This window comes from Macrobrachium rosenbergii, chromosome 42 (assembly GCF_040412425.1).
Source record: "Macrobrachium rosenbergii isolate ZJJX-2024 chromosome 42, ASM4041242v1, whole genome shotgun sequence".
Classification (NCBI taxonomy): domain Eukaryota; kingdom Metazoa; phylum Arthropoda; class Malacostraca; order Decapoda; family Palaemonidae; genus Macrobrachium; species Macrobrachium rosenbergii.
The window spans coordinates 8,757,371-8,784,870 of NC_089782.1; the positions used below are offsets into that span (position 1 = coordinate 8,757,371).

The following is a 27,500-nucleotide window of genomic DNA, read 5'->3' on the forward strand; positions in this document are numbered from 1 at the left end:
GGGCATTCGCCCAACAAATGTCCCACAGTCAAGGGCACAGTACAGTCATCACAGAATGGAGGATTTTCACCTGACATCAAGAACTCATGAGTGTGTCTTGTATGTTCATATCCTTAGCCTGGACAACATCGTTTTTTGTCTCCTTGGAATATAGGGATTTGACCCAGGAGTTACTGATGACTTCGCATCTTTAGATTTGTTTCAATTCCTTCCCAAAGGGACTGCCAAAAGTTTTTCACTTTCTGACCAAGAAGATATACATCCCGATATGGTAGTAGGCATCTTCTGGGTTCTGGGGAGGTGACTACTGACTTAGGAAGTTGATCAGCTTGCTCGTTCCCAAGAATCCCAACATGGGAATTCTAAGACATGGGAAGGCATCCAGCATACAATTCCTTCTTTTCCTCTTCATTTCACTAAAGCATCCATTCCAGTATCACTAAAATCAATGGGTAGAAAGGGTTGAAAGATTCCAAAGGCTGAACAGGTCTTGAGTCGCAGTATATAGTAAAACAATTTCCATTCTGAGTTAAAGTTTAAAATTGCATGCATTTCTGCTGTAAAAATATTTCTACATCAGGGAAGGCCACTCCAAAGCCGCATCTGACTTTGAGCCGTTCGTGAAAACTGCAACAGATTTATCATGTTGAGAGGAATGATCTAAAAATACTGATTTCATTGCCACATTGGACATTCTTGCTTAAGCTGAGTGAAAATATCTATAAAATTTTACCTCTGGAAGTTTCCAGGGGGATAACTGAATAACTTCTTGATAAAATCTCCATCCTTGGCATGGATTTGCCTGGTTGAGGTTGCTTGGGGTAGTTTTCATAAAATTGGTGATGCCTCTCATTTCTGATACAAATGATGATTCAAGACTCGGGGAGCATCTGAAATTTGTACCAGCTCCGAACCAGCAGACGTTGGTAAAGAAGATCCAGAAGCATCTCACCAGCGTTTACAAGCATGCTCTCAATAGGAGATGACTTAAATGTCCCTGTAGCTAATCTTACTCTTTCACGATAAATTCAGTTGAGCATTTTAAGACTGTTAGTCCTTGCTGAGGTGTACACTTCACACCCATAAGTAATTTTTGAAAAGACTAAAGCTTTATATAGTATCAACATTTGAGTTCGGTCAGCACCCCACGAAGTGTGGAACACAATTTTCAGCACAATAATTGCTTTCAGGCATTTTGTCTTATTATAATACAGATGTTGGATCCCAGTCAGCTGGCTCTCAAAAATCAACCCATGAAACCTTGTTTCACCAACACATGTAATTCTCTGCCCATGTATGAACAGATGTGGTTCAGGATGGAATCCTCTTATACGGCAAAAGTGCATAGCATTTTACTAGTTAAAAATATAAAACCATTCATCTCAGCCCACTTTACTATATTATCAATGCAGAGCTGAAGGCCGCGTTTAGCCACTGCCATCATTGAAGCTGGGAAAAGTATGAAAGATCATCAGCAAAAGGATACATGTTACATCTTGGGGAATTATTTTGGATACCCCATTGTTTGCTAAGGTGAACAAGGTTACACTTAAACCAGTTCCTTATGGCACTCCTTGCTTGAATACATCTGACATTGTTGCTCTAACTTGAACCTGAAATAACCTATTTTTTTAAAATGCCTTGATAAAAAGAGGCAGATTGCCTCTCAGGTTACATTCATAAAGGACCCGCAGAATGCCATATCTCCATGTTTTATCATAAGCGTTCTCAAGATCAAAGAAAACAGTGACGTGATGCTGTTTGTTACCAAAAGCTTCACTTACTGATGATTCTATTCGAACCAACACAACAGTTATGGAGTTCATACTTCAAAAACCACACTGAGCAGGCGACAAATATTTACTGTGTTCTAAGTAGCACATCAAACTTGTATTCACCATTTTTTCCATGATCTTACACAGACATGATGTCAGTGCAGTGGAATGATAATTCTCTGTCTTAAAAGGGTCTTTCCCTGGTTTCACAAATGGTAGTGATTTTAACATCTCCCATATCTGAGGGAAGACATGTTCTCGATAAATTCTGTTAATAAGGCTAATATGAAAAATCTAGTATTTTCGGTGGTATGCTTAATCACTGAATATGTTATATCATCCAGTCCAGGTCCTGATTCACTACACTTATTTAAGGTTGATTCAGATTCCTTCATAGTAAAAGGTAACATTGTATTGTTCATTCCATGATGTAGTAAAATCAGTATCTACCTGTTCCATTAACCTCCTTTTGAGCTGAATAGGGTCTGTCATAATTTTTCTTTGCAATATTAGCAAAGTGATCACCTAACTCACTTGCCACTAACTGGGGATTGGCTACTTCATTACTATTTATCTTGATTACTGGAGGTTGGCAAGGAGTAAATTTGCCTGCTATTTTCTAACTCTCTTCCAAACTAAAGTCTGGGGTGTTTTTCTATTTAGTGAAGAAATGAAAATTGTCAGAGATTCCTATCATACCTTTTTAATATCCAAGAGGAAATGACCTCTTACTTTTCGAAATTCAACACGTTAATACTCACACTTTACCCCGTGATACCTGCTGAAAACTAATCTCAAAGTTGTATGAGTTTCTTGGCATTTACGAGTCCACCAGGGAACCAGTTGGCTGATAAATGTGTCTGAAGTCCTAAATATTGATTGAAGACCAACCGAATATATAATTGTATTGAAAAAAATCAAGAGCATCATCTATGGGTGGGTGGCATGCCGTTCAACTCCACACTCCTTCAAGTTACGAGAGTTAAAGGACCCAATGTTCGTTGAATCCACAGCAGACAGAGTAGGCATAAAAAAGGATGCACTTCATTCAATGGATCCCTAAGCGCCCCCACCTCGTCAAGGGGTTGAGATCAGGGTGTCCAAAAGAATGGGGAGAGGAATAATTGTGCCCCTGTTTAATAGTAAAATTGGTTAGGTGACAGTAAAAATTATATGGCATGAAGTTACTTAGTATACCAGGATAGGAATGGTAGGATTTTAACCGAAAACGTAAGATAGGTAACAAGTTGAAAGTAAAGGGGAAAGGTAAACATGAACCTAGAATAGGCTTATGATGCAATCATTTGAGAAACAGTATGGAGGGTCTTGAGGAGACATGGTATAGAAGGTAAGTTGTGTAAAGCAAATAAAGAGTTTTTTTTTATTAAGAAATTGAAAAGTGTTGGGATATGTAGATAGGAGAGTGGCTGGTTTGATGTGTATGTGGGTCTGAGACAAGGTTGTGTTATTGTCTACATGGATGCCTAATTCTAAAATTAGATGAAGTGATGTGAAAAGCTACAGATATGACATTTGGCTTAGGTGCAAAGGCAGGATAGGAATATGTGCAGAATGGAATTTGGAATGGTTGATATTTGCAGAAAATACGATACTGATTGGAGATAACAAATAGAAACTGCAGTAAGTAATGAGGTACAGTAGTTTGAAAGTGTACGCAACAGGAGAAAGTTCAGAGTAAATTTGAAATGTGCTTTTTGCATGGTGTCTGTGGTGTAAGAAGAAATTGGAGGTAAAAAGAAAATTGTAGGTCAAAGGATGGCAGGAGACTGTTTCTAGATCTAGACGTTCGGCCTTATGGAAAGAATGGGGGATCATAAATTGATGAAGAGTAAAAGTCGGAAGTGTTAAGAGGAAGGCCTAAAAGGTTTTAGGTTGATGTCAAGAGAGGAAGGTTCCTGATATTCAGTAAGAGTGAGAGCTTGCATTATAGAGTTGAAAGGCTCACTATGTAAGAGATGTTTGGTGTACTGTTGATGACCCTCCTGTTTAAAGATTTTTTGAAGCAACTCATGTCGTGGAAATTGTTAGCACAGTGGGTTTGTTCACAGGCGTGCAGTTACTTTTTAAATGTGACGTATACCAGTGCGTTGTCTTTTCTTGGGAACCACCCGATAAGGGATTACATATATAAATTATATATTTATACATATATATATATATATATATATATATATATATATATATATATATATATATATATATAGATAGATAGATAGATAGATAGATACACACATGTATATATATATATATATATATATATATATATATATATATATATATATATATATATATATATATATATATATATATTTCTACATACGTGTGTAGAGTGAAAAGAAAGGATTGTAGCTGGTATAGAACTGAATGGCCAAATAAGAACAATTAAAATAAATAAATTTGGAAAACTAGAGCGATACAGACTCAAGGTGAACGAATTAAAGGAATTCATTAAAAGATTGAGGCAAATGGTAGTCTGTATTCAGAAAGCGTTGGTGGAGAGTAAAGGTTACCAAGAAATCTGAGCCTAAAAAAGGATGAAAGAAAATATTAGACATATTTGCTGTTTGTGCAGGCGAGTGCGCGCACACGCGAAAAGAAAGCCTTCGTATTAGTTCAGGGCTGAGGTAGGATTCTTGTGGTCTGAGGGAAAGCGCAGAAAAATGTTAGGTTTCGGAGAGAGCCTTTATTGTAAAAAATGAGGCGATAAAAACTGTTCAAATTGAAGTTAGTGACGTTTAATGTTATTTTATGCCCTGTATTTCAAAGGGAGTTTTCAGGTTTTCTTTGGAGGATTACAATCTTTTCCTTTTAAATCTGTTTAAAGTTTGTTTTTCATCCAGTTTATGAAAGAAAGTTAATTGTATTTTCGCGAAAGAAATTTGTATATAGGAATAATATTGTTGAAAATTTATGGTTGCCTATTCCTAATTTTACAAATTGCAAGTCTGTTGAAGTCAAGTCGGATAAATGATCGCTCGTATGGGCACAATAGAACACACACACACACACACACACACACACACACACACACACACACACACACACACACACACACACACACACACTCTTACAGAAGCAAATCTGAATAGACCGAGATGGAATGCAGTGAAAAAGAGGCAGAGAAGTCACCCACGTTCCTTAGTAAGGGAAGAGTGGGTGTATGGGTGATGACTTATGGTGACTGTAGTAGTGTTGGTGTGGGTGAGCGTTTATGTTCCCCAGGAGAGAGAATCCCTGATGATACCGAATTCTCCCAGCATCTGTAGGTGTTGGAACAGACATGATGAAGCTGGTCCTTGAAAAGCTGAGGTGGCAGAGTTCAGTGTGGGATTTTACGATGTTGGAATCGTGGATGATGCATTTGGCTTATTTTGGTGAAACAGGGAAAGATACGCGCTATATTATTTAATCTCTGTTGTAGATTCCTAGTGATTGTAAGTTGCCTGCATTCGCAAGAGTACAAGAAAGAAGTTCAAGAGTAGAGGGTAGTAGGAAAGGTGGTTGTGGGATGTCATGTTAATGTACTTATGTGAGGCGTATCTGGTTACAGGGCAAGTGCAATGGCATTTAGGAAGTAGTGGGCGGTTTACTGTCGTAGTTAGCCGACAGCATGACAAGTTAATGGCGATGTTGAGCGCTTGAAGGTGTTTGTGTAGTTAAATGGCATGATTAGTTGAGCATAAAGGGGAACGGTAAACTCGCCCCATGTGGCCATATTGTCGTGGCCGCATGAGAAACTCTTCACTTCGATGCCTCCAGTCTTTCTATGGGGGTCTCATGATTTGTGGAGTAAAACCAAAGCAGTTCCCTTGCGATGAAGTATTTACAGGAGCCGAGAGTTACCAAATACCTTAAAGGGAGAGAATTGGGTACTTTTTGGAGTTCATTTGGGAATTGCCATTTTATGGGTAGAAATCCCGCCAGGAATTTGAAATGAACGTGAAAACGATTCTTTGGAGAATGGATAAAAAGTACATCTTAATACAAGCACTGAAACGCGCGCGCACACACACACACACACACACGTATATTTTTTTTTCAATGGCACATGCGTAGTTTTTCTATATTAGTTTTTCTGTATTCTCAAATAATAAGCCTCAAACACCTTTGAAAGTCCAATTCATAGTAACTCGGAATTAACTTGCATCCAAAGAATTATAAATGCTCAAAGCTTCTGCTCCGTCTGGGTTTCGAACCTGGGCCTTTGGTTCAGAAACAGCTCTAAACAATCGACTTTGATTACTTCCCTAAAAATATGTGTAGGAAGATGGGTGGGTGTGTTTGTAATGATGCTGATGAGGTTACTTTAGTTGTTTTTGCTACGAAAATTGTGTTATTTAGCTCACTCACTTGAATCCATTTACTTGAAAGTGGATATTTTTCTGACATTAGAGATGTTTTTATTTTTCACACTGTTGTAGTTTCAGTGTCGTATTAGGTGGTATTTGTTGATTTTGCTTAGTTCCCTTTTAATAATGATCCATATCTAGTTGCTAGGTTGACAATTGCTAATGTTTGCCCGTTTGTCTTTTCAGGTGAGACCTGGTTCGAAGTCGATTTGGCCCTGGAAGAAAGAGGTAAGGCTATGACGCCATGGACACTTACGTTCATAGCGTCACCTTCTACGTTGATGACGTCATGTTTGGCCTGCTATGTCTGTGGTATGGTTTTCATGGCACTCTGAGACAAGGAATGTGTTAGTACAAACGGTTGATATTTGTGCCGAAAGAATCATAAGGTGTTTTCGCAGAATCGGAGTGTCTGAGATGGTATTGTAGTTGGAGGAGGAGCCTGAGCGCGTTTGACCTTGGAACGTGGAGATTTTCTTCTTACGCGAGTACCTGCTGCGTGTGCTTGTTTGTTTGGACTTGAATATGAATATTACATGCTCTCTCTCTCTCTCTCTCTAAACATCATGTTACCTCTCACAGCTATACAGATTACTGCTTAGGTGTTGGTGACGCCGAGTTCCATTGCCATTTAGTTCTTGAGTATGGGACAGGGTTGCGGTTCTTCTGCCCTCCCCCATTCCATCTCGTGACTTTTTTATGTTGCCTCCTGGAAAGAATGTCTGTCGGAGTCAGTTTCAGCTCATTGGAGTCAAACACAGTGACCAGCCTTTACCGCAGCAGTCAAAATCAATTGAACCAGTTGAAAATGTCTTAGCATTCAATTCGCGATTAATCTAAGTATGGTAGTCGCGACAAAATGTGTAAGTTTGTGAGACACTGCATGTTGACTGCAATGAGGTCTAATGGTTGGGTTACACGTGAACTTTGTAGACGTACTTTAAAAGTTGTTAAATAGGGATTTATGAAACGCTTGTTTTAATAGTAGACTTCTGCAGAACAGGTCCACTATTCAGATGTTATGTCATGGCGATTCATTGGAATGGACGTTTTATGCGCAGTTTGGCCTTCACGGGAAGTTCTAAAAGTCAACGGTTATTGAATCATTTCTTTGTTTATGTCGCTGAGAGAAAGTGATTGAAAGAACGTTGTGTAAAGGATTGCGAATAATATGTGTGTGGTGTTGTGCAGAATAGTGAGAGTGAGTTTGAGGGAGCGACAGTGGCAGGTGCATTGTGGTGAAGACCATGAGGCCGGTGACCTCCCTCCCTCCCTCCCTCCCTCTTCCCTTAGACCCGCCAACCCCCGTCCCCCACCACTTTCCTCCGCTTCCAGTAGTGGTGATGTTCCGGTGTGGATATTGTGTCGGAGGCCATACCTGCCTCCTCCCCCCACCGTTGGTCCTGGTGTCTGCTGGACACCGGCGCAAAAGTCTCCAACGTTCCTTTCTCGTTATCATTTTTACCTTTATTGTGTAACTTGCTATAGGAAATGACTTTTCGTCACTTTGCCCAAAATTTTCGTCAGGAAGCATAATTGCAGGCCCATCTTTTAATTTTTTCTATTTTGTGTGTGCCAGTACTACCAACTTCTGTGACGTATTTATGATAATTTTTTTTTCTAACCGTAACAAGTCAGACATTTTCTATAAAGAAATAATTATCAAACAGAACATCTAGTGGTGAACTTGAAATCAGCCATTAGCCTGTTTAACGTGGAAAGTGAGTTTGAAATTTTCCCCAACACCGCTTGAACATTAACCTTGAAAGCTTGCAACTGCCTCAGAGCCTGAGTTGAAGTGCAGCGTAAACTAGTTTTATTGAGCATTTCAAACAAGCTTGAAGCGACTTCTAAGTATCCTCTTTTGATATGTTTTTCAGACTTCAGTGAAAACAGCACATTTGAATGTATGACATTGACAGTCTAATCATGTGAATGCGGATATAATATATAGTTAGATATTAATGAAATTTTAATGAATTTATACAGAGCATTTTATATAAGTTTGATTTTTAGTTTGTCTTGGCCTTTAATAAATTAACTAATGACGGTACAGATTCTTTTGTGTTTTCAGAGTTAGCATTGTAGTCCGCTTCATTATTTTTTTCAAGGTTTTTGTTAAGTGTGATAGTATTCATTCAGAAGCTGGTATGGATTTTTTTGTTTAATTTCTCCAAATTTTTAAACTTTATTGAACATTTTCTCCGTTCCCTAAATGTACCGTTATTTTTATTTTTCTATATTTTAAGCTAGGATTATTTGTTCTTTTCTTAGAATTCCTAGTCTTTATCGTAAGGCGCAATGTTATACACAATTGTTTTTCGAATGATAGACTGCGAGCTCTGTCTGCGGGACGTGCATTCCCAGGGGAGGGCATTTTCCTCTGTTTCCCTCGGAAAATGAGGAAAAGAAAAACCTCCGCGATTTACCATCCCCAAGGGTTTAAGTTAAAGCAGAGTAGTTGGCAGGAAGGAGCTATTAAAACCTATTAACACTGAGAATCAAGGTTTTTGCTTGCTACAGGAGAGAGCAACTGTTTGTTGCCAGAGGCACAATGAGACGATTGCATCATGTTTCATAATAAGTTTGTTCTTATTCTCACAACATATCACTCTTTGTGAGGTTGCATAAGCTTTCTCTCGTCTTCTGTGTTCGTATGTTGGGTGTGTTCTCTCATTTTGTAACTGAAAATGGCAAACGTTTGGTGACACATTAGCAAAAATACTGTAGTTAATGCGATAGATGTTTATGCACTGATAATTGCATAAGGGTGAAGGTTTTCTCTCTCTCTCTCTCTCTCTCTCTCTCTCTCTCTCTCTCTCTCTCTCTCTCGTATTTCTGTGCGAGATCCTGTTGATACACACTTTTGTTGGTATATTACTCCCGTAAGTCTCTGTTTTTCAATAGAATTTCATTTATACATTTATGTTCAGATAGGTTTTATTTTAGTGCATTGGTAGTAAAGACATTTCGAAAATTTGTAGGCTTAGGTCGAACGAGTTGTGATGATGAAGATTGGAATGCTGCTGGTAGTGCCCATCAGATGCTAATTTGTATTTAACGTGGTGATATTTACTCTGAGGTAATGCTGCATTAAAAATAGAAAGGTCATTTACAGTCGCGTGATTTGAAGAAAACCACTCGAATGACCTTACGGCTAAACGCGAACTTTTGTAAATCTTACTTGGAAATGTTTTAGACGTCAAACATTGGGCAGTGTTTGAAGCAGCTTCGATCCAAACTGTCACCACCCCATTGCTGAAAACTTTGCAGTACACAAAGTCCAATAAAAAATCATAAAAAGAACTATTGCAAAATTTTCAAAATATACCTGGGAAAGTACGTTAAGTTGAGTTTAAGAAATATTTGCTGTAAAGTTCAGTTGTACGGATCAAGTCCTTGTAATGCCGTTTTGACATCTTAAGTTGTAAACGTGTTGATATTTAAAATGCAGAATTATAAATCTTCCTTATTATAAGAATCTAAGTCACCTTTCTAAGAACTAATCGTCAGCAACGTTTGGTAAATCTTTATAACCGCAGTGAAGCATTTTTAATCAGACGGACCATTGACAAGATTTCTATTTCTATTTTTGTATGAGTGTAGCAACTTTCTCTTGGCTGTTTCTATCTGGTGACCCCCCCCCCACCGCCAGTCATTGTGATAAACTCTTCAGCAGGAAATTCACTTCCCTTTCTGGTCTTTTTGAATGGAGTGTCTATTGGGAACGGAAGGAGAGGGGCTCCGTGGTACTTATTCAGTCTATAATTTGTCTCAACATTGGGAGCAGAATGTCACGGCTTGCGGCAGACATTTTCTCTTCAAAGAAATACGTGCATGTTGAAAGAGTGAGAAAAAGAGTGAATCATATCGTGATGCAGAATTTTTAACGTGTATAATTAATTAGTGTTCTTCAAATACTTATCCCCTATAGTGCTTCGAATCATTGCTTTATCAGGAGATTTTTCTGACTCTTCTTATCAGCTGTGGAGGTCTATTAGTTTTTATTGCCCGCTCTCTTGTTATCTTGGTGTAGATCTCCGCCCATCTTACATGTAAGAATGCGGTTCTGATTTTTTACAGCTGAAAATTGCAAGTACTTTTGCATCATTTCACAAATGTTCTTGCCATTATAGTTAAGGACTCTTTGTTGTTTGTATGTAGTTTTAAGTAACGGCTGAAGGCACCCGCATTTATATTTATTGCACTTGAATAAGCCCCTTCCCCGTCTCTCCCTCATGGTGCTTTATCGATTATCTCGCATAGTTTTCTCCCGTTAGTGTTTCACGAGAGCCAGAGTTATACCCAAATCACCAACTTATCTTTGATAATAAATGGTTTGATATAAATGATTTCCAGTCTGCCACTTGTAGGCCCACACAGCTGTGAATGGGTGTCATGTTCTCTTGCAGTCAAAATAACGGGCATGGGGCGAGCAGCCTCACCCCTTGAGACTACCCGAAAAACTAGAGGGCTGTACCCTTTACCCTTATGGTGTTGTCTCCCTTAGAGATGAGAAAGGTGTATGGTGGATATGTATATATATACATTATATATATATATATATATATATATATATATATATATATATATATATATATATATATATATATATATGTGTGTGTGTGTGTGTGTGTGTGTGTGTGTGTGTGTGTGCGTGTGTGTGTTTGTGTTTTGTAAGCTTCAAGTCGTTTTCCCTAACAGGGTGGTAGCAAAAAAAAAAAAAAAAAAGCAGGATACTGCCGTAATATACTTGAAAAGTTATCAGCCTAATTGTGGATTTCCCCACGTGTAGAAAGCTTATGTTGTCTTATTGGCTTGTTGCACATACACAAGCCTCATTAGCAGTGCGTTGAAACCCACTCCTTCCGGTCACACACTGTACCAATCACCTCATATTTTCCACATTTTTTCAACCAAAACTACCTTTCGCTTACATGTGAAATATGATTGTAATTAGGTGATCCAAGTCTCAGTGTTTAATATTTGCCAAATGATGCGTTAAGGCGCAGTTCTAGTGACAAGGTGGAATCCAGCTTTTCAAAATACCCTCACTGGGTGTGTAAAAATGCACACCAGTCCGTTGGAAAAGTATACCTTAGTTTTACCAGACCACTGAGCTGATTAACAGCACTCCTAGGGCTGGCCCGAAGGATTAGACTTATTTTACGTGGCTAAGAACCAATTGGTTACCTAGCAACGGGACCTACAGTTTATTGTGGAATCCGAACCACATTATAGCGAGAAACGAAATTCTATCACAGAACTAAATTCCTCTAATTCTTCATTAGCCGGCCGGAGACTCGAACGCGGGCCTAGCGAGTGCTAGCCCACAACTCTACCGACTCTCCCAACGAAGAACTAAACCAGTCCATTGGATTGTCATGCCGTTAGTACATCCGGGATTCTATACCTCTGTGAGATGCCATTTACGAAGTATGCCTCTTGCATATTGCTTATTTTTAAACGTTGGATGTCGGGTGCTTTCAAATGCTACTGGTGTAAGGTGTAAATGATTTTTGGGGGCGGTCGTGGATTTTAACCTCGGAACTTGTCATAAATAGTGAAGATCATTTCTGAAATATATTAGGACTTTACTGGATTACATTTTCCTTTTGAGTTGTCGTTGATTTGCTCCATGTTTTACAGTATTGAAGGACGGGGGGCGGGCCGCTGCTGAATTATGTTTGGAAATAAGAATCCACACAGCGGTTGTTTAGTAAGTATATAAGCATAATAGGTTACGATCAATTTTTTGTTAATCCTCTGAAGTGCTGTGTGTCATGCTATCTAAGAAAGGCGCTTCATGTGATAGGGAAAATATGTAACAGACGAGCAGACTGAGTGTTACTGAGTTTTGTGTTGCGTGTGTATAAAAGTATCTGATATATAGGCTAACTTCGTCAAGGCTGTTTTTTTTTTTTTTTTTTTTTTATTCAGCGCCGTAAACTTGTGCATTTCCACTAAATGCAACAGTAAATTCTTTAACGAGGATGGTTTTTGATGTGCAAGTTTTAGGTTCTTTGGTGCTTCCAGCTGTTAAATCGGGATGAACAGGATTTTATGGTTGGTTGGCTTTGATTAAATCAGCCTTATGCCAGCACGGGAACTTGGCCCGAAGGTGGTCAGCAATGGCGGTAAGATGTGAAGGGAGGAAGAGGACTAGTGTGGACTTCTGGACTCTTGACATGTATTTATATTAACGCTATTGTTTTTCAAATCAGTGTTACTTCTAGTTTAAACCGGTCTTCGTTTGTTTCTGGACCTAAATGCCTACTGATAAAAGGTAAAACTTCCCGCCTCACCTGCCCCGGGTTTTTCCTTGGTTATTGACTCAGCTCCTTGAATAGCGTAGCAGTGAGTAGGTTTTTGTTTTTTTTTGTTTTTCTATTGAGAGCCAAAACTACGGTTTGGTATCGAACGATGGGGTTACAGGATTATCCCCGTCGTATTCTTTTACCTTGTAGATAAGGGTAAGAGACGAGTAAATAAATATTCGCCAAACGGAGTAAATTCATCATTGTGAATGTTAGCCCATAGGATTTAATCGTTACAAAAGAAAGGATATTATATAACGTTATTTAATAAAATGAGTAATCTTTATGAGCAGGTCAGTGGTCAGCGTTTCTGGATTTATGATTGAAAGAGCGTTTGGAATCGCATGTACCCATTGATAGCGAAGGCCTAAGGCCTAGATTTAGTGGAGGCCATGGCGGAGTGGTAGTGCTCGGCCTCACGGTTAGTGGCCGAATTCACTCCCAGACTATTTCTCACAGGCCCACCCAGCTGGAAATAGCTATCAGCATCTGCAGGAGTAAAAAAAAAAAAAAAAAAAAAAAGTTGTAGGGCTAGCAACTTCTTGCTTAAGGATTTGCTGAATTGATACGACGCTTCCCCCTCCAAAGAAGATAAGTGTGTGTGTGTGTGTGTGTGTATATATATATATATATATATATATATACAGTATATTTAATTTATATATTTATATAGTATGTGTGTGTGTATGCAGAGAGAGAGAGAGAGCACAAAATGAAGGAAGGAAGCAGTGGACTCCGCTTGTTGAGCACTAGCGCCATAACTCGTTCTGCTTAGTTGGAGGATGTTAGGTCATTGGCGTGGTCGCTGGCAAATCGGGTTATATATGTAGTCTACAGCTGGTGGTAGTCAGGGACAGCTGGCACCTGATGGTAGCTGCTACTATTGCTGCCGCAGCTGTGTATTGTTTATCCTTTGGGTGACACGGTTGGCGCTCTAGAGGATTGCCCTCCAGTTCTAGTTACTTGAACTGAATTAAGCTAGATTTCCTGTCGATGGTTGAAATTGTTCTAATGTTCTGAGGTGGTTGGGTTCAGCTCTTGCTCCGTTGAGTATTAGCGTAGTTTGGAAATAACTTTACTTCCCGGGAGTTATTATTTTTATAAGTATTTTTGGATCACACACACACACACACACACACACACACACACACACACACACACACACACACACACACACACACACACAGTGCCATATAACACAAAGGTTCTCTGTGAAATGCCGCCACTTATGTCTTGCTTTATTTTCCAGTCTTCATTCATCTCCAAATTCTCTCTCTCTCTCTCTCTCTCTCTCTCTCTCTCTCTCTCTCTCTCTCTCTCTCTCTCTCTCTCTCTCTCTCTCTCTCTCTATCTATATATATATATATATATATATAAATGAATGTCTTTTACTGTAATACCAGAGTATATGAAGATAGAAAGGCCCATAAAACACTATTTGAACGTTGCAACCATAATTTCGAGCACTTCCTTCTGTGCCCCTGTTCACTGGTAAAATATGGACAGATGAAACGTTATAAGAGTATATACAGTATACAAAGCATATGTAGGTGTGGCAGTAAGTCTCCGATGGTATGCAGGTGACCGTTTCCCAAGAAGGAGGGAAATTAAACAATTCCCTGGTTGGCTTCATTAACTCCCGTCTGGCGATGCGTCTGGTGGTCGTATTTTCTGGAACACCTGCTTGAGAAGAGGCCTGAAGATTAACCCATCAATGTCATCCTATTTTCAGTGTCCTCCTGACAAGTTCATAGCATCGGAGACTTACTGCGACACCTACATATGTTTTGTATATATACCCTTGTAACATTTCATCTGCCATTTTTACCAGTGAACAGGGGCACAGAAGGAAGTGCTCGAAAAATATGGTTGCAACGTTCAAATAGTGTTTTATGAGCCTTTTTATCTTCATATTATACTGTGGTATTACAGTAAAAAGACATTCACACACACACACACACACACCTACGCTCTTTCACTGAGACTGATTGCAGTTTGATATATATATTTATATATGTATATATAAAAGACAAAAGTTTAGTAATGGAATTTGCAGAGAAACAAGAAATCCGACTCTGAAAGGCTCATTGCACGTTAACCTACGTGGTGCAAAATGCAATGTGCATTTGATGAGAAAGGATTTATGTAAATGTGAGGTTCGATTTTCCCGTGATTACCTGATGACTATCATTATTCGGACGTTCTTCACGCGACCACGATCCACATTTGATAATTACAGTCATTCATTTGCCATTGTCGCCTGATCGTCGGTCGGGCTCATTGTTATTCGTTATTGGAATTTGAGTGGAGAGTCGCTTTTTTCGAAGTTGGTAGATGATTTATATCCTTATCTGAGTTGCGAAATTTCAGTTTCAGAAGTGTGCTAGATTGATTCTTGGGATGGGACATGTAAGCATGCCTACACATTTTTCCGTTATTAAACCTTACCTAGTTGATATAACTGTGTAGATAGGTAGGGAAAATATTGTGAGGCAGGAACCGGTGCTCTGCTTAACACGGCCACTTTATATTTTAAGGAGAAAATGCTCAGGACTCGTTTACAGTAACTGTAACCGGGCATTGAAGCGTTGCCAAGTGTTCATCTCCAGACTCTAGTTTTAGGCTCTAGTTTTAAGTAGTGATACCGCTTTACACTTCACCGTTCTATTAGACGTTTTGGGAAAGAATTAGTTGGCAATCATTATTTTTTCCACAATTTAAAATACTAATTGCAATAAGCGAGTTGCCATGTATTTCTGTGGGTCACAGGTAGTGTAGTGTAGTTTTTGGTGCAAAAAGTGTTGAATGACAGGCATTATTTTTAATTAATCGTTGATTAATCATTAGATTTAACTATGTGCAGTTGATGCATATTTTGTATTGTGTGTGTGTGTGAAAAACACATTTGTTCAAGGTGAGCGAATATATCGCCTTGCAGCAACTTTATCGTAGGGGTTATGATTCTTACTGAGTTGGTACTGGTTACCAGGATTGTAGTGAAAGCTTGGCATGGCTTTAGCCCGAGACGTCTATGCCTGAGTAACGTGGTTTTGTAATAGCCGTGATCATTATTAGTGGACTTTATTTCTTGGATGGATCTGAATGACCTTTATTTCTTGGAGGGATCTGAACGACCTTTGTTTTTTGGATGGATCTGAATGACCTCTATTGCTTGAATGGATCTGATGCACTCATTAGTAATCTGTAGTTAGGAAAGACCTAGAATTACTTATTAGAAGTACTTAGAGTCGAATAATGCTCTTGATATATGTCTAATTTGCTGCAGAATTTCGTTTAAGTTTACCCTGGTTTAATATGCTTCCTCATACGTGCTTGTGCACTGAAGAAAATATGTCCAGATCAGTCCTGATGAATGTGGGTGTGTCAGCACCAGCAGCTCCTCTCTCTCTCTCTCTCTCTCTCTCTCTCTCTCTCTCTCTCTCTCTCTCTCTCTCTCTCTCTCTCTCTCTCTCTCTCTCTCTCTCTACTTTTAGGGGTTTTGTACATAATCATCCTAGGAAATTCCCTCCCTCTTACAGTGACCCTGCTCAGCTTGTATTTATCGAGAGTAAGGAGTGGACAGTGAATTTGCTGCGCTGTTACTTCTTTCGCTGCTTGCAAATTTTCTTTTTCTGTTTTGGTGTCTTAACCCCAAGGCTATTTAAAGTGACCTAAAATCTCACCCAAGATGATCTTGGCGTTAGGGTCGTTCACTTGTAACTGTTCAAGATAATTGACTTGTAGATTGGACTTGAAACTTAGGACGGTGACCCGGCAATTTTTTTTTTTATTTAATTGGACAAAATAGAAGCCCTTTTTTATACAGTTACAGTTACTTGTTAATTCATTTTTATGAGGAGTAGGCTTACTCTACAAAACGAGATAAACCGTGACTCATTAAGCTGTACCACTTCTGCTATTGGAGTTAGTTTATTTTTGTGCATGCTTATCTACACTATGCACACTCTCAGAACTGATAATTTTTACAACTCTTGTCAGTTGACATTATAATTAAAGACACATTCGATCATATAGAAATGCTTATCCAAGGCAGTTTTGTCTGTCAAGCAGAAATATGAATGTTTAATAGACCAACAAAGATTTTACCTCAACTCGTACAAATTATAGTTTACATTGGGGGGTCTGGAGATAAATCACTGTGTTTTGTTGCTTGATCGAATTACGTTGAATTTTTATCCCCAGCCTTTATTTTTTCGGAAAAGTGCCGATGGACTTGACTTGGCCTGCCCAGATTAAATTTTAATCCAGATCCATTAACCGTTGTGAACGGATTCCCAGGTTTTTAAAATTGTGAAAATTGGTCTTGTCCTAGAAAATACATTTTATTGCGTGGGTAGACCGGTCCTTTAACGACTGTTGTCATGTGTCTCCGTAGATCATAGTTGGAGGCGGATATGAGGAAGGAAGGCATCCGACTCTCTTTTCAAATGGATTATGCCACTGAGGCGTCGGATCCCAGATGGTCGCAATGACGCGTATCCTCAAGAGCCCTAACCCTAAGGTCCTTTCAAGAAGACCCTCTTGTTTTCAAAGGAACTTTAATTGGAGGTTATTTAAATGTTCATCCCATTCTTTCAAATAGTGCTGGTCCTTGTTTGCTCGGTCGTTTTTGTTTACTCACAGTTAGAGGAATTGGCTGCTTGTGACTGTTTTATAAAGTCGTGGCCCCCTTATTTCATTTGTAATAATTTATGAATGTATGTATTGTTAAAAGATTCTTAAGACTCGGTAATAAGGAATTTCCTTAAGGGATTGGTAGTCAGCCCGTTGCTGTGGAAAAAAATGTACGATTACAGTTCGGAGAGACATTGGGAGAAAGATGGAAATACTTAAATTGAAGAATATTCCGTAAGAGCAACAAAGCTTTGTTGTGGCAGATGGAAGGTCATCAGAAAACTCGACCTAACTTGCCTTGGGGAAATGGTCAGAGAACCCTCCAGCAAAATGGAAAAGATATCTGATGTTAGAAGCCATCCGTGAGCGGTCTTAAAAAGGTTTAGGGAGACTACGATATGCTTAGCGGAAATAACCCATATTTTTAGCCTTGTTTATCAATGCAGCTGTTGTTTCAGGATTTTAGCAATTCAGCGTTATCTGATAATCACCGAGCTATTAAAACAGTAATATCTTGAGAGCAAATGTGAATTGTCCTCACTTATTTGTAACTGTTGCTGGGGAAATATTGTAACTTTTCACTGCTTTATACATACAGAAACGACAGTACTGACTTTCACATTTATAGTACCGGTCTTGAATATTGGTAAATATTGTAGTTTTCTAAGAAACCATTGTGACAATACAATCTGATGAACCACAACTATAGTGCCAATACATTCTGATGAACCACAACCATATGACAATACATTCTGATGAACCACAACCATAGTGACAATACATTCTGATGAACCACAACCATAGTGACAATACATTCTGATGAACCACAACCATATGACAATACATTCTGATGAACCACAACCATAGTGACAATACATTCTGATGAACCACAACCATAGTAACAATACATTCTGATGAACCACGACCATAGTGACAATACATTCCGATGAACCACGACCATAGTGACAATACATTCTGATGAACCACAACCATAGTGACAATACATTCTGATGAACCACAACCATAGTGACAATACATTCTGATGAACCACAGCCATAGTGACAATACATTCTGATGAACCACAACCATAGTGACAATACATTCTGAAGAACCACAACCATAGTGACAATACATTCTGAAGAACCACAACCATAGTAACAATACATTCTGAAGAACCACAACCATAGTGACAAACAATCTTCAGGACATTTAGTAATAAACTGTTAACTAAGACAGTAAGAAGTTATTTACGGCAAACTTTTAAATTTTAGACGAGGTGTGATCCATATTTTTTTCATATAAATTTATGATTTTATGAGTATTGATTGATGCGATTGCCTGCTGGGTCTTGGTAATGTCAATATTAGATTTTAAATTGCTATGCAATTTGTTGAAGGGAAGGTTGGTTTTATTTTAAAGAAGATATAAATCTATTCTTTTCAGCTGATTAACACCGATGATCCTGTCTGCTTTTATCATAAAAACGAAATAACATTTCAGAGTACAAACCATACTTGCAGTATATATGCCCACCAATAGCAGTTTGGACGGTAAGTGCAGTGCCCAAAGGCATAACGATGCATTTCAAGCTAATGCAAAGAGATTTTTGCTGTGCCCTGTTGGCAAGTTTCTCGTGCATGCATTTTTATGCGCCTTCCCTCCTTACTAGAGACGCAGAGGTTTACATGCAGTGTCGACCCAGTTTAAAAAGAATACAAAAGTAAAAAGAAAAAGAAAAAACTGTAATAGCGTAATGACCCGAAAAATTTACATGTAGGATATGAGGACCTTTATTTACACTGCATTAGGGTCATTTTCCCCTCATACATTGAAGTGAAATGGCCTCTGCAGTATCGTCTGGGTGAGGGATAATTGGCCTCAGTTGAGCGAGTAAGTTCATATTCTTTACTGTTAGTAATAGTAATAGGGGTTGGGGAGCCGGGATTTTGGTTGCTAAGGGGCGAATGGAAGTTCATTTTATGTTTTCAGTCATATTTCTGTTCGTTTTATCATTATTGTTAGTTACATTCATGATCTCAACCATAAGTCTCTCGTTTTTACTTTTGCATTATTTTTGTTTTTGTACTAAATTGAGGAAATGTGGTGTAAAAGATGATTTTCCGCAGTTCACACTGATATTCGGCTTCAACTTTCGCTTACACCTGAAGGACCCATGAATAGAACATTGATGAAATGGAGATTTTCTGTGTGGTGAAATCTCGTGTAGAAATTGAACAAGGCCCACAGCAATTTGTAGTAAATGGCGACTATTGTGCAGGATCAAGGCACAAGGCCTTCGATTGTTGTTGATGGTGGTGAACCAGTTGTATAAATTGTTCATTGTAGGGGATATGCAGTGGGAGAGATGGCGTCGGGGCAGGGGAGCGTTGTATTATTAGAGATGACACACGCGAGGTCCCTGCTCTTATTGAGCAGCCTTACTCCTCCACCTTTGTCCTCCCAAAATCCCTGCTGTACCCACTCTCAGCTCTTCAAGATTGATCATGGGCCATAGCAGCATGCCTGAGAGATGTTTACTCTGTTTGAGCCTCTATCTCAAGCGATGGCTTTTCAGTTGACACCCGTTGGGACGCGCGTTGTCTCTGCTTCCTGCTGTCGGGAAACCACACGGACACGTCGCCCTACTTTCGTTCAGAGGCTGATGGTTGGTATGATGATTACGGTATGTGAATGCACATTGAGTTAAATGCTTGAGACGGTCGCTCCTCTCTCTCTCTCTCTCTCTCTCTCTCTCTCTCTCTCTCTCTCTCTCTCTCTCTCTCTCTCTCTCTTTCTCTCTCTCTCTCTCTGTTGTGTGTGTGTGTGTGTGAATGAATATAGGGTGCCCCTACAATACTTTATGAAAGGGTCTCTTTAGGATTTTTTTTTATTGCTTACTATTCTGTTGACGTTTGTACAGTGCATAAACTCATTCATGTTCGCGACCGACATTTCCTGAAAACATGCCTTTGATGGCTTTATTGAACCCAGTGAATGCACACTACACGTCAATAAGTTTGTATTCCCTCTGTGCCACGTAGTACAATAAATATTCAATCGTAAAAGCTTGAATGGTTAGCGTCAGAACGGAATGTTTTTTCCTCTGTTTTTATTTGTTGCTTGACATTTGAAACAGCTCCTGAATAGGTCAGGTTGATGTAATAACCTCGGGGACCTAATTGTCCAGTTGAGCGTGGATGATGTATTGGATTGCCGTTCAAAGTGAACTTTCGTGTTGAGGGATGTCGGGCCTCGTATTGTTCTCCGCAATGGGCCGATTTGCAGCGATTATCCCCAATTCATTATGCGTCGGGTTGACTACAAACGTACATCCCGTGACCTGGCAGATGTTGTGGCATTTTATATGCACTGCACCTTTCTCTCTGCTGGTGTTGGCTGTTAACTCCTTTTTTCATGGATCATATGACAAAGAATGTATTCAGGTATTCCGTTGGTAAAGATGCTTAGCGATAAAAAATGGCATTTTCCAGCGTGTTTTTTTATATATAGTTTAGATGAAATTGTATTGTACCAGATTAATGCTTTGTTCAGGTTACTTGGTTTCAGTAAATATATAATTCCTGTAAATCCTACCTATAAATTTGGTTAAAAGTTTTTGTTGGTAATGCTTGAAGAATGAAAAGGTGAACCAGATGTTCTCATTCCTCATTTTATCGTTTCCCCCTTAGAGTACTTATAACAGCTGTAATCAGTTCATTTTAGAACAGGTGTATGATTTAATATGAGAGACTTGCTACGTCGGGCAATCTCGTTAAAAGCATTGACTGTTCTGAAGAAGTCACAGAATAGAAGAGCACTGTCATGTCATCGAAAAAGAAAGCGATGGATTAGTCATTATTTTATTCTCTGTATACTGCTTATACGAATGAAGTATTTCCTGTTTCTCCTCAGCCATTTTCACAACTCTTGAAGGAGTAAGCTTATTGTATTTCCATTTTAGATACATTAGTGGTAGTGAAGGTATTACCCGCAGCAGCCACACAGCGACCATGCCATCATTTTGCAATTGAAGTATAAGGGGCCATAGGATATCGGCCACAGCTGCATCTGACTATACAGTTGGGTTTCTGTGATGTGTTCAACCAGGACTCCTAACTAGCCAATTGTAATTGGCACGATAGCACATTTTCGCTGGGAGAGAAGGACAAGTTGGCTTGTGTAATAGAGGTGAACGTCCATATATTGTTAACATTAATAAACTTCATGTTATTTAGTCAAGAGTAAGACTTTACTTGTGTAAACGTTCAAATGCTCCAGAAGATTTTAATCTGCCACCAAATTTGATGATTACCTGATCATATCATCTCCACCATTGGATGGTTCCTCTTGATTTACACAGGACCCTCCTTGCCTAGCTAACGAAGTTTCCTCGTTCGATCCTGGGTGAGGACCGAAGTTTAAAAAATGTTTGTCTCCGTTTACACGAGATGTAAAATATGTATCTCTAATGGTAGGGCAATTTTAGAGGGCTGCAGCAGGGGATGGAAAGAGAGGCGAGGAAAAAATTAAGCCATAATGTTTTATGTAAAAAAAGTGCACTAACAGTATTAGAAAGTAACAGGAAAAATAACGTCTCTACTGGGATCTACGTTTCATCTCGTTGACGCTGCACGTTTGAGGAAGGAAAGTGTTGAAATACCATCTGTATATTATTTAGGTCTTAGGGGGCAAGGCGATAGCTTTTGAGAATGATTGTAGGTTGTATGTTGATGGATAGATTTACTGAGATTGCAGCTACTGGTAAAGAAAATGTCTCATTTCAGCATTTCGAGTTATCCCCAATATTTCTTGGTAAGCGCTGCGCTTTTTAAGGAGGGCAAGTTTTTTTTATGCTGGACTCTTTGATTGCAACATTCTTTAGTTAGGTTATGGGTAAATTGAAATACTGAGACTTTATAATCTGTTTCTTTATCTTTATTTTGCTGCGACGAATCAAATATTCCATTCAAATTTTTTTCGTTCTTGTAAATGTGCGAAAGTTGTATTAAGTTACAAAATGTGTTTGTTTTATCTCATCTAAATCTTTGTTAATTTTCCCATTGAAAAGGGGTGATATAGATTAATTTTCTCATTGAAAAGGGGGTGATAATCGAAAACGTTGTAGAAGCAGTATTGTTTATATGTATTGTCAAAAACCTGAGTCCTTTGTTCCTGTTCTCCGAGAGAGAGAGAGAGAGAGAGAGAGAGAGAGAGAGAGAGAGAGAGAGAGAGAGAGAGAGAATGTTAAAGTTTCCTCTTCGTGTGGCCGTTAAACTGCCGTCCCTCTCTCTGTCAGTCTTGTGCCGGGATCCTCGATTTTTGGGGTCAGATGTGGCAGCACTGTCGAGAGAGCTTTCAATGACTCATTTCCGTTCACTTGCTTCTTTTGGTACGTTAGCCTCGTAGTCTTTTGTTGTTTTTTTACTGGCTTTTTCTTACATACGTTTTCATTGCAAAAATTTTCAGCGTTACACATGCAGACGCTTCACAAAGAAATTGACTCTTATTGCCTGGCGAAAGGGCATAGCCACAACCCCTTCAAGTTGGCTGGTTGGTATCTGGTGGGGCAATTGCCGGTGTAAAGACTGGATGTTGTTCTTGTTGTTGTTGAATATGTGTGTGTGTGTGTGCAGATTTTGTTTTCTTTTTCCGTAGGTAAACGTTACCCCCGGAACGGTTGAAAAATGTCAGTGTCTTCTCAGTTTTGCGCTAGTATGTTTTTCTTCCTGTTCTTGTCGGGTCCGTTTGGGTTACTTGGTAATTATGTCGTCCTGACACAAAAGATCCCGCTTAACTCATGACACCTTTTTTGCCTTTACGGTGGGTGCGCTCCTAAGTCATCTTAGCACATTCAAATGTTTATCTGGTCTCAGTCTGCTGTTTCAAACTTAATTTGGCTTTCGCAAGCATGGCAGGAGTACTGTGGTGCATAGTTTGCCGCTATACATTTATATATATATATATATATATATATATATATATATATATAATTGTATTCACTTTAACACGTGATTCGTTTATCACACATTACAAGAGGTGAAAAAATTAGAGACGGGGTGTAGGTCCTGACCGGTTTGACTTTATTTCGTCGGTGGCTTGGAAATAAAGTCGAAACCGGTCAAGACCTACATCCCGTCTCATATTTTTCCACCTGTGGTAATGTCTGATATATGTATGTATGTATTACGACTGAATCAAAATGCTTTTCCTTGGAATGAATTCGATTTTGAGTTACTATTCCTGTTGTTATGGTAAATGATAAGGGGGATCCAATATCCATTCTTTGGTTGTCTTGTTTTCTTATTACTGTGATATAAAACCGATGGATTCTAGAGTGGTTTCATTTAACTTTGTATTTAGTTAATGGTACATTTAGTACTTGTGTAAGCATTTAATGGAATGGGAGAAAACTTTGACAATTCTTTATAAATAATATGCCGTTGACATTCTCGCTCCTGATTTCTTACGATTTTTTTTTTTTATGTTTTGAGATGTTTCGTATTATGGGTAAAACATTCGGATTTAGCAAATTTGCCTTGTAAGGCTGCAGTTGCAGTTGCACGTGAAAACCTTTCCTCCAGTTAGGTGAAAAGTTAGAGGTAAAATATTAGCCTAATTATGCAGTAAAATACTCCTCACAAGCTTCAACATTCTATTATTAAAACTGTTTTTATTCAGTCTAGCTGTGCTTAATCAGATCTTGGCATCGTCATAGTACTGAGTATTTTTCGACCATTTTTCTCTTGAGTGCTCCGTTTGTTGTGCATCACCATATCGTCTTAACTTTCAACATCAGTTTAATTCTCATTTAGTCATATTTATCGTTAAATAATGAAAAATAAATTATCAAAATAACTTGGCTTTGACGCTTCTGTCAAACTTTCTAGTCTTCGCTGGAAGGGAAACTTGAAAGGAAGCAACCATAAGATAGTCACGGGTTATGGACATTCTCTCTCTCTCTCTCTCTCTCTCAGAATGACAAAATTTGAACAACGTCACACCAGTGAGTACGTGCATTCTTTCTTCATTTAATGTATGTTTCTGCATACGTCGTATCTATAAATAGAATTAGGTATCGGATGCAACTTTCCACACCTGAACTGTGCAAGGACCGTATCTTTGTATGTGACGCACATCAAAATGTGTCTGACGTGTGTTATATCGCCGCACCTTTCATTTCCTCTTCTTTCACTCAGGGATCATCCTGTTACCCGTTCGTTTATTGTCTTCAAATTAAGGTCCGTACAGTTGCACTATTTCTGGAGCTTTTTTATTGGGAATGTTATTGTTGTTCCCTTCGTAATATAGAAGTTTAGTAAATAAGTACAGTTCTCTCTGTCTCCATCTCTCCTCAGCTGATTAATCACATGGAAAATATAATCAGGTTTCTAATGCCGCAGGCGGAATCGGCATCGCTTATGTCGACTGCACTAAAGCTTTCAATAAAGTTGATAATTTCATATTATGCAGCGATCTCGGAGAAAGTGGGAGACTTAAAATTAATTTACCTTCAAATTGGACTTGCAAAATATCTAATAAATGGTTCGTTACTGAAACCAGCCCGTGGTAATCCCGCTTTTCAATGGGAGTTATAGGTCTGGTTCTTTTCAGCATCTTTATAAGTGGTATCAATAATAATCCGACCATCTCATTTATAATCCTATTGGCTGATCACTGTTGTCCCGATTGTATCGGACTTCTGAGAAACTTGAGTTAGGTAATACAGTTTTCGTAGGCTATTGTGTAAGAAGGCCCTTTTTAATTTGAGCACGCACAGTTGTTTGTTTGTTGTTTCTCCTTTCACATAGTGGCGTTTTATCGTATGGCAACTTGTTTTATAAGTTAGTACCCATTTGATTCCTGTCTTGATTTCTGAAGTCAGATTATCTCCTACTGGCATTTCAAACTGTCACAAATAGTGGGTTTGATACTGGGAACATTTTCTGAACTAGAAATTGTACCCTCATTAAGTGTGAAGTGAATTAAAAACTGAGACAACGATTTGGTCTAAATATACTACGTACTGAGGCGAAGTACTGAATAACGACTTGTGGGAGAGCAGCTTACTTTTTCAGAGAAAGCAGGAAACTTCTTGCCGATATTGAAATAATGAAAGTCTATATGTCCCAGAGTAAGGAGTGATGCTTTTAGAATGTTACATTTCTTTGCAATACCAAGAGGTTGTAGTTCTAAATTTACCGTCCAGTAGAATTAGAAACACTTTCCCTTCAGTTCCACTATCATCAACTTGATATGGCATCTTATGCTCTCTCTCTCTCTCTCTCTCTCTCTCTCTCTCTCTCTCTCTCTCTCTCTCTCTCTCTCTCTCTCTCTCCACACCTAAACCTTCGTACAGCCTGTCATAGTCCAATTTGGATTGTTAATTTTATCATTAGCATTTAGAAGCCCCGAATGCTAATGATAAAATTAACAATCCAAATTGGACTATGACAGGCTTCTAAACTATACATGTTAACCAGTACACAGCACATGCCCAAAAGACGGTAGTTACCTTTTTGGGTCTCCCAGGGTAAAACGTTGGGATGCTACTCAGAAGCATCATAGCACAGGGCGCAGCAAGCATTTCCAGAGTCAGCTGATAACATTACTTGTCCACTATGATCGAGTCCACTTGGCACTGGATCTCGAGAAAGCAGTCACCCACCGGATCTCTCTCTGTATGTGTGTGTGTGTATGTGTGTGTGTGTATGTCCAGGCTCTTTGGGTTCAAAGGTGTAGTTACTCAGATTTAAATCACCGTGGCTTTTGACAAGCGATCGTTTCAAAACTCATCACAGCCTGTTTACTACCACAGGCGGGTATGTTGGGAGCGATTTTGAATAATTTCTTATACCATTGGGAAGTTCATTTGTCTGAAACAAAGTAGCAACTTGTTATATAAAAAAAAAAAGTCTGGAAGCTGACTCAAATGATTTGATGTTGAATGCCAAACATTCTGTTGTCCTGAGGTGTTTTTAATTTTATTTTATTTTATTTTTGTTGTATCATCCAATACCCTGTATAGATTTTGCGTGCTCTGCCTACATTCATCAGCGCTTTGTATGTCGGCACCGTACAGGCGTAAAGAAAGTTAACTGATATGAATATTTTGTATCTTTGGAGTATCTGAAACGATCTTTTTATATAGACAGATCGCCGGTAGCTCTTATTTTAGTTACTGCAGTCTTTGCTTCACAATCTTATAGGACTTAGAAGTTTGTTTTAGTGTCTGTGCTCATTGTGCAGCTTTTAGTTATTGCAAGTATTTTATTGTAGGTGCGTACATATATATGTGTGTGTGTGTGTTTATATTTTTATTTATATGGATAATGTAATTTTAAAGGCTAACATTCAGGAGTCATCACTACTTAAACTGGCGATTTGTAAAAGTACTAGGGTTATCACTATCAATAACTTTTTACTCAACGTTGTATATGTGCTTTTTTGTATTGTACTTTTGAATGCATAACACTTTTTTTTTTTACCTTTTAAATAAAGTATTACATTTTACGAAATTTGGCTCTTGGTTAAAGTAATGGCTTTTATTTTTTCTGCATGAGATGCTCAAAGTTTCTCAGTGCAAGGTAATAATTCTAGGTAAGGTTATTTTTCAATTGTGAAACGATTGTTTCGGCCGCTTCCGACAGTTTTTATAAAAAAAAAAAGAAAAAAAAAACGGAAGGCATTGTATTCACGGTGACAGTTGCAGGGATCAAGTTCCAGACCAGGTTGAGCCGACCAAACAGTTCTTGTTTGTTTTGATGGAGCTCTGGCCCCCTCCCTCCCTCCCTCCCTTCGGCCCTGTCGTCTCTCGTGGATGGGTGTTGTTTCTGCTGCGTGTCTGATTTCTAGTGGATGTACTACTGGTGAATGAGTCGCCTTATTAACTACTGTAATTAATACGATGTCTGCCTGTCGGTCGGTCGGAGAGTGAACGCGAGGTAGACGGATGCAGTATTTTGTCTTTGTTTAGAATTAAAAGAAAAAAAATCTTCATACATTTGTCCAGGATGTTCCGAAAGTAGGCCCACATTTCGTCTTGTCATTTCCTTCTGTTGGTGGCCGACGCCTTCCCATTATTATTATTATTATTATTATTATTATTATTATTATTATTATTATTATTATTATTAGTCCCTTCCCTAGAAACCCTGGCTCTGGCTTGGCACTCTAGTTTTCCCCTCAGTACTTGTGTGTGTCGCGCTTACCTTGTCACCTCAGCCTCTCTCACTGGGTTGAAAGGATTTCAGTGGAACATGATTCAAAGGCAGACCATCATGCGTAGTCTAGATGTACATGAAGTGAGATTGTCCTTTTTATCTTCACGTGTGTTCTCTCTTAAGGCTTTCTTGTGGAGAGACGTATTATCATTATCAGTCGCCCTTTTCGTTTTTATTCATCAT

General features: G+C 38.8%; 1 protein-coding gene across 42 annotated transcripts in view; it reads left to right on the forward strand.

Moving 5' to 3' along the window:
* The window catches only part of LOC136827934 (ankyrin-2-like), a 790,256-nt gene that overhangs the window by 84,838 nt on the left and 677,918 nt on the right, over nt 1-27,500 (forward strand). For 9 of the 42 annotated variants that reach the window (XM_067085428.1, XM_067085433.1, XM_067085435.1 and 6 more), the window contains exon 2: nt 6,332-6,373. The exons of the other annotated variants lie outside the window; for them this stretch is intronic. In XM_067085428.1, coding sequence (XP_066941529.1) covers nt 6,332-6,373 — 42 coding nt within the window. The remainder of the gene's footprint in view (nt 1-6,331; nt 6,374-27,500) is intronic. 42 annotated transcript variants of the gene reach the window in all.